Here is an 8,671-nt window from a genome sequence, read left to right on the forward strand (position 1 = left end):
TACTAAGGTGAGATTTAAGTAAAAGGAAGATATGATGGGGTAATTTTTGTTTTATTTTGAACAGTAGTCATTCCATACTTTGTCGAAAGCCTGTTAGATGTCTAAAAGTGCTAAAGCACGTTATTCCTTTTGTTCTAGTGCTTGCTTGATATCGTTCACTAATCTATGACACTGTTCTGTGTAGCAGAATTTTTTCGAAGAGTTTAGATAGTTGTGGTAGTAAACTATTTGACCTGTATAAGTGGTCTGTAAGAGATTTTCCTGGCTTCGCTAACATGATTATCTATGTATACTTCCATTGTATTGGAAAATGATTGATTTGTATTATCTATTGAATATTGTGGTGGTTAATACGATAGTTTTCTTGGAAGATGCTTCAATACTTTCCTGGTGACGAGATCATATCCTGGAGCTTTGTGTACTGTCTCCACACTTCTGATGGGGTTATTGCTTTTAGGGGGGGTGATAGTTGGTTGGCAGATTCTAAGTAGGTTTCTATCTCGACAGGTATTATTGGATTATGTGATGGAAGTGGGGTGAAAACTTTAGCTAAAAGTTCTGCAAACGTGTTACTTGTTTCATCATTTGTGCGAGCTCAGTTTCCATCGGGTTTCCTTAAAGGAGAGATAGATAAGTTAGTTATGTAGTAGTTAAAATTATCGTTTTTGTTTTGACTTAAGGCGTTCTTGATACGGTGGATTAATCTGTTCAGAATTATCTTATCCCAAGGATTCCTGTTTGCTTGCCATTTTTTTTAAATTTTTGGCGTTTATTTCCAAGCTACTTCTTGTGTATAATGTTTGACAAGTATTCCACAGCTTCGTCGACATCTTATGGCTCCTGTATTCTGTGGTTTAGGTTTATATTGGTGTTTATTATGTGTTGAAATTGCTCCCAGTTTGTTCTCTTGTTATATAATTTTGGAAGCATGTTCTCCAGATAACGTTTGCACTTAGTGTTACTAAAATAGTGATCTGATTCTAAACCTAAATCGCTTTCAATATGAGAGTGTATATCTGATAAGTCCTCAGTTACTGCAAAATCTATTAGTTTATTTTACTTAGATCTGTTGGCCAGTACGGGATTCTTCAGTTGATAAGGTTCTTAGATCCAATATCTGCATGGTGTGCATATGGTTTCTTCCTTTTAGAGTGATTAATCTTGATCCCCAGGATGTGTGTTTGGCTTTCCAGTCACCGGCAACTATGAAGTGGGATCCTAGTGGTCGTAAAAAGTCACTGTATTCGTCTGATGTGATAGTATGCCTTGATGGGCTGTATATGGCTCCTATGGTCAGTGGCTATCGAAATGTATTGATTTTTATTAGACTAGATTGTATATTGTAAACATGTGGAAGGCTCCACGATTTTGCGTGTCATCCTTGCGCAGGGTCCATGCTAATATTCTCTGTATCGTTCGAATTTTAGTATATGTACTGCCGAAGCAAGTAAATAAAATAATTAAAGAAATAATTTGTACGTGAATTAACTTTTGAGGACTTTGGAGTCCGTTTTTAAAAACAAAAATATTTATTAACCGTAATGAACAATAATGAATAATTAATGTTGCTATCTCTGGTTCAATCGTCTTATATATCATGATACTGCAACGCTCGCAACTTCGCTTATCTTCTACTGCGTCATCAAAAAGGTCTTCCAGACAAAGTTTCAACTCAAGATGCAAGAGAGAGTTGAATCGATAGTGATGGAACCACAGGAGCCTGGTATGTTGTCTTCTTCCTGATGTGGAACTTTCTGTAAGCAAAGGCTGCGATTGCTCCTGCCATCATGGTGTAAATCAGTTTAGTCCACACGCTGCGTGTATAGTTTACTCTGGTAATCCAATTTGAAGGAGTAGATTTCTGTCTCTTGATTTGGGATGTCTGTGAATTGGTCCAACTTCATGTGTTCTATCGGTACCCCCAGTTTTAAAGCTAGTAGTGGTGGTAATGTCTGGAAGAATTATTGGTTGGCTATTCGCTGTGGATTTCTCATTTGCTAGCGTTAGTGTTTTTGATTGTATGCCACATCCTACAGGGATTTCGATTAAGAAGATTCTTTTCAGCTTTCTAAATTCTTGTTGCTGTCCGCAGGTCATTGGTAGGATCTCTTCGCTTGGAAGCACGTTTATTCAATTATTGGTGTTTCCCAGTTGATGAAATTTTGGTTTTGATAAAGATAAGTTGACTAGCTTGCACCGAGAAGTATTTTTCATGTTCAATACAAGAAGCTCGCACGGTTAGTGGCTATCAAATTCTTCAATTTCTTGGCTATCGCAATAGTAAACTTCAGGGGAAGTCTTGATTCAAAACTTATTTCGAAATGTAAAGTGTAACTTTTCAACATGAATTTATCTCGCGGGACGATTGCCTTGAACTGTTCTTTGTAAGGAACAGGTGGTGAGTACAAATGGTAAATTTGAAACATATCAGGATAAGTTATAGGGACATTAAGGATATGCGTTATTTTGGTTTTTTTATTCTATTTTTATTATAGACTCGTATAGTCGTGTATTCTCTAAAATAACTTCGAAAGGAAGTTGCGGCTTAGAGATTTTCTTTTCTTGATTTTAAAGCTAGAAATAATTCATAGGATTTCATTATTTACAGTGTGTCCACGTAAGTTGACGGCATATGGGAAACTTTTTTATTATTAACTTTACGAAAAAAAGTTATCCCTCATAAAAAGTTCTGAATGGTCCAAAACCTAAAATTCAATTATCAGATGTTTAATTTTTTCAGTCGTATACGAGGTTTGTCGAAAAATGTGATTTTTGCTCTAGAGTAAAGTACCTTTCTTTGTGACAATATTGAAAATTGTTGTAAAGAAAAGATGTTTAGAATTAAAAATAGCTTTCAAATATTCAACATTGTTTATTTACATTCAAAAAATATTTTTTTCTACATTCTATCTACTGCGATTACGTTGGAAATTTAAGTTTACACATTAATGCATTGGATTTATTAATTATAAATTTTATTAAAAAATTCTAAGTAAACTTTTAAAAACAATTATCTCTTAATTTGTATCGAACATTAATATAACCTTTAAGTTGCTTATCACTAGTTTGTAACATTCTATCGATGCATTTAGATGAAGTTTGTATGCATAATTTACTTTGTTACAATAAATACTAATGAATAATCACTATCTTCAATTTACTAATGCCTCAACATATCCTTCATTTCTTTTTATACATGTAACAGTTCTATTACAAAATTCTCTTAAGACATTGCTAACCATATGGGATGTTATATTACGAACCGATTCTGCAGAACTTTTTATAAAGAATAACTCTATTTCGTAAAATTGATAATTAAAATTTTCCCATATGCCGCCAATTTACGTGCACAAACTATACAGTTTTGCGAGTGTCAAAGAATTCTCTCTCTATATATACAAGGCTATACATTCTATTAAAAATTGTAGCCGCTCAAATTGAGCTCTTTTGACCCTGTATTTATGTGGGTGGTCAGCCTACATTTCACCCTATTTAATTACAGCTTATAACATATTTTTGCAGCTTCGACTATTGCTCTCCATTTTTTTCTGCACTCCCAGATTTTCCATATCTTACACAATCTGATCTTCTCATCTATTTTTTGGTCTACCAGGCAATCTTTTCCGCTCGGTCTCCGTTCTGTAATTTTCCTTGTACCCTGCCGTTTTTCCATCCTTTTAATGTGTCCGTACTATTGTATTCTTTTTGCTGTAATTGTATTTACTATATTCTCATTTTCTGATTAATTCTTAATTTCATAATTCATAAGTCATCTATAATCATTATTCCCGACTTTTACTGGTACATGAATATTCCCAATTATTCTCTTCTCATATATCCTTAGTTGTTCTATGTCTATATTTGTTAGTTTTATAGTTTCCGCGGCGTATGTAACTACTGGTTTTATCCCAGTCTGGTACACGCTTAATTTGGTTGCTAGAATAATTCCTTCGCTCTGCATTATAGTTTTGCACTTATTACATGCCCTATATCCCGCATGAATTCTTTATTTTGTCTAGTTTTCCGTATCATTGTTTCTAAGTACTTAAAGGTGTCGACTACTTCGAAGATGAGGTCATTTACTGTTCCTTGTTTGCAAAGTTCCTCCGTTCTTACAATTTCCATATATTTTATATTTTTCTGATTTATTTTCAATCCTCTCTTTCCTGCCTCTTTTACAATTTTCTCTAATGTGTTCTCGAAACTTTGCCGGTCTCTTGGTATTAGAGTCAAATCATCAGCATATGCTATTACTTGTATTGATTTATTAATGATACTTCCATCTCTTATTATGCCTTCAACTGCAATGTTAAACAATACCACTGAAAGTCCTGCTTTACCCCAGCATTTATTTCAAAGTCCACAGCTGGTCCGTTTTTTTTATTACCCTTGCATAGTCATTTCACCAATCTTATCAACTTTTGGAGTACTTGTAGTTTTTCCATGTCCTTTATAATCGTCCTCCTTTTCAGACTGTCGAATGCTTTTTTGAAGTCGATGAATAGCATTTGCATATTAATGTTGTGCTCATAGCTTTTTTCAATCACTTGTTTTATAGTATGTACGGCATGTACTGTAGATTTTCTTTGCCTAAAACCTTTCTGGTATTTCCCTATTTCTGGTTCCACTACCTTTCTCATTCTCAATTTGACACTACACACACTGTAATCTTACTTCCTCGGCAGGAGAATCTTCCTCAGGAAGTGGTATTCGGTCTCAGTTGAAGTATTTAATTAACTGGTACTTAGATGGTGTGAACAATCAATATTAAATTGGACGCTGCCAGCTTTTTAACGAACGATGTTACAATTAATTAAAAAAAAGGAAAAACTGGAAACACCTTATGAATTAAGTCAAAAATAAAAATGAAACGATATAAAACAATCCCCGGAGACGATTATCCGAATTAATATTTATTGCTAAGAACAATAAAAAAAGGTTTAAATAAAAAATAAATTTATTGAAAAAAAAATAATAAATTGGCATTAATTAAATTAATAAAAGGAGTTATGAATTCAAAGAAAACAACTCAGATTAATTTATATATTAAAGATAAGATTGGAACTTATCTATGGAAATCCGGGATGTTTGCAGCTCTCAGCTCGGTTCCCAGATGCTAGAGTTAAGGTTGAGTTTGTAGTCTGGTGATTGGATCCTTGGTGATTGGAACTCCCAACTTGGCAGCTGTAGAACAGCGAATATAATGGATAAAATCACTACAAAATTTACTTTTGCTTGAAGTTTAGAGGAAAAGTTCGAATTAATTTCGAGGTTTGATTGAATTTCTCGAATGGAGTGGGAGGTCGATAACAAATTAATTTCTTCAAAAACTTGAATTTTAGAATAAATAAAACAGGTGACTACTGTGCCACAATAGGAAAGGAATATTCAAAATTTTTGGAAAAAAAAACATAACACACCGAATGGCATATTACAACACTTTTACTCTCCCATTTCAGATATCAAAATAACTCAAATATGTCAAATATCAATGCTGTTTTCTGATTGGCTGGACATCATAGCCCCTCGTGTTACCTACCGTCAAATCTATAAAAGTATTAGTTATGCTAATGAACCAAGAGAGTACGCTACGGCTCATTTTTCCCATCCGCATCAGCGAGCTTCAATATCCTGCCAGAAACTTCTACAACCTCACAGTCAATCGCATGTGAGTTGCGAGATGCCTGCAATGTCGTGCGTTATGTTCCAAATACGTCTGCGATAAGAATTAACGCCAGAGCCGTATGTTCGAAATCGTAGCTTCAGTACAGACTCGATAATCCGAATTCTTCAGTAGTCCGAACAAGCATTTTCAATGCATTGGATACTCTCTAATCCGAATTTCATAGTACTCGATAATCCGACCCTGTACTTTCATGCCTATTTCCTATAAAAATTATAACTAGATGTTCAGGGACTCCCCCAATTACCCTTTTGTTTATATCTGGGACTCACATTAAATAGGTATGCAGCATTTTCACTGCTTTTGTACGCTTTCGTGCAGTGATATTTACATACTTTGCTGGGATGTTTGTAATGCCATTTTAGGTGATATAAGTGGGTTTTTATTTTAATATTTGCTAAAATAAAAATGGCCCCTAAAAGAAAACACAAGACATTGTCCATAAAACCAAAAAGTGAAATTATTTAAAAACTTAACAAGGGAGAAAGTGAAAAGTGTTGGCCGATGAGTTTGGAGTTGGAAGATTTACAATCTGTGACATAAAACAGAAAAAGTCTAGAATCGACAGGTAGGATTAATTTTAAAAAAATTTTAGTGCTTTTCTTTATATAGTTTGTTCCTAAAAATTACCATACGATCTAAAAATAATTTTTATTCTTTTGGGTAGTCTAAATACATCATCAATTTGACGTGAAGACCTGCAAATATAAGTCAATTTTTTGTCAGATAGACAAGAATAATCATTGATATAACACTCTATGGCCACTAAAGCAACATCTGACCAATACTTTATTATAAAATATAATACTAAGATGTTAGTGGCACTAAAATACACTGCTAATTTTTTGGAAAAAAGTAGTTAAAGAGTAGTATCATTTTTTAGGAACCAGTTGCCCAATTGTGTATATTTTTTATAGATTTATTAGTCAGTGTGATTCTGGCCCAGGGCGCAGAAAAACTTTGCGAAAAGCTGAATATCCTGAAACGAAAACTTTGTTTGTATGCGTGGTTTTGTAGACAAAGATCGAGGCATGTCCCAATTTCCTATGAAATTTTATCTGCTAAAGCAAGACAGTTTTATACCGAAACATATGAAAATGATAATTTTAAAGCTAACAGGGGCTGGATTTGTTCGAAATAGGCATAGTCTGCGCGCTTTAAAAGTATGCGGCGAAATACTATCCAATGATCAAAATGTCGTCAATCCTTTCTTGACTACATTTAAAGAGAAGGTAAGACGACAATTAAATCTTGTGGCTAATCAAATATACAACGCAGACGAATCGGCCCTCTACTGGAAAAAGTTGCCAGAAAAAACGCTGGTTAGTTCTCAAGAGAAGTCCGCACATGGTCGAAAAATAAGCAAAGAACGGGTAACATTTTTAGCTTGTTGCAATGCAGATGGGTCACATAAACTGAAGATGCTAATGATTGGAAAGGCAATAAATCCACGAGCATTTAAAAACGCAGACATTCCCGTAGAATACAAATCCCCTGCTAATGCATGGATTACTACAAAGATTTTTACAGATTGGTTTCATCAATCATTTATACCTCAGACTAGAAGGCATTTAAGAAGTCATAATTTGTCTGAAAAAGCGCTGTTAATCATGGTAAATGCCTCAAGTCATGGAACTGTAGAAGAGCTAACTAGTGAAGATGGAAGAATTACAACATTATTACTCCCACCAAATTGTACAGCACTCATGCAGCCTATGGATCAAAATGCAATCAGACTAATAAAATTATTTTACCGAAAAAGCCTTTTAGCCCACATTTTATCAAATAACGAACGTTGTTACGTTGGTAAAAACTCTTAACCTAAAAGATGCAGTATGTTTGCTATGCAAAGCTTGGGAAGTCTTGCTGTAGTGCTGGGACAAAATTATGTCCGATAACGATGAAGACATTGAATATGAAGCTGAAGATCTAATTCCTCTGAATGAATTACGCCTTAATCTGCTTTTTTTGGATAGAGATATGGAAGGTAAATAAAGATGTTATTTTTTTTATTTAACTATATTTTTTAGATGTTGCTGGAATGCTTAATGTTTTGGCAGAACCAAATCTTACAAACGTGGAAGTACGTAATTGGGTTGAAAATGATGAAGACCTATTAACGCTGGAAGAAACAGATGGAGATGAACCTGAAGTTGGCGAGAATGAGGGCTCGGAATTAGATAACAAAAACAAAAATGTTAATTACGCTAAAGTAGCTAAAAGTTTTAACCTGTATGAAAATGGGCCGAAGAATTGATATTCCATTAAATGATATACTTCAGAGATTAAAAGAAATGGCCTTTATGAATAATCAAAGATGTGTAAAGCAAGCGAAGATTACAAATTATTTAGAAATTAAAACATACCATATTCTTACTTTTTTATTCATATATTTTTTAGTGTTACTTATTCGTAATTACTGTTTTTAGTCGAATTTTTCTTCGAAAAATTCGACTGTTACGGTAGGCATGTCTAGAAGAAAAATGGGGCGCACATCTTTTTTCCCGTGAACACAATTATGATGGTTTTTCGAATCTAAAGTCGAAACTTTCCATCTCCACCACTCTCCATTTTATGATCATTTTTGTTATATTTTCTTATTTTTTTTTGGCCAGAAAAAGTTTAACTAGAGGGTTCGAACTTCGCATGCAAGTAGGAGTGATGTTGAAGAATTGTCTTTCTCAACTTCAAAGTTTTCTTCTTCAGTTCTTCTAGCAGAAAACGCCCGAAATCATTTTGATCGTTGTAATTGTTGAACTGGACCGCCTCCTATTTAATGAATAATACGAGTATGATCGTTGCTAGGGTGATTTTTTTTACTTTCCATTTTCGAAATTCGAAATTATGAATTTTCATTCGAGAGAGAGAGAGTTCACTTGTGAAATGAAAAGTTATTGAGGAATAGCAAATTTTCCGTATAATGAAATAAGATTGAGAATTGATATCATTTCCAAGAAATTAATTTTATGGAAAGATTTGTTTGTGTAT

The 8,671-nt window shown here is 33.9% G+C and overlaps 1 protein-coding gene and 1 non-coding gene across 2 annotated transcripts; one reads left to right on the forward strand and one right to left on the reverse strand.

Annotated features, from left to right (window-relative positions):
- Window positions 1–1,344: 1,344 nt before the first annotated feature.
- LOC130446149 (U6 spliceosomal RNA) lies at window positions 1,345–1,451 on the reverse strand. The gene has a single exon (XR_008910114.1). It is a non-coding gene; the product is annotated as a U6 spliceosomal RNA (small nuclear RNA).
- A 5,329-nt stretch (window positions 1,452–6,780) lies between these two features.
- LOC130445251 (jerky protein homolog-like) lies at window positions 6,781–7,503 on the forward strand. The gene has a single exon (XM_056780808.1). The coding sequence runs from the start codon at window positions 6,781–6,783 to the stop codon at window positions 7,501–7,503; it is 723 nt and encodes a 240-aa protein (XP_056636786.1).
- The last annotated feature ends 1,168 nt before the right edge of the window (window positions 7,504–8,671 follow it).

The sequence above is a fragment of the Diorhabda sublineata genome, chromosome 6, assembly GCF_026230105.1.
Source record: "Diorhabda sublineata isolate icDioSubl1.1 chromosome 6, icDioSubl1.1, whole genome shotgun sequence".
NCBI classification, from domain to species: domain Eukaryota; kingdom Metazoa; phylum Arthropoda; class Insecta; order Coleoptera; family Chrysomelidae; genus Diorhabda; species Diorhabda sublineata.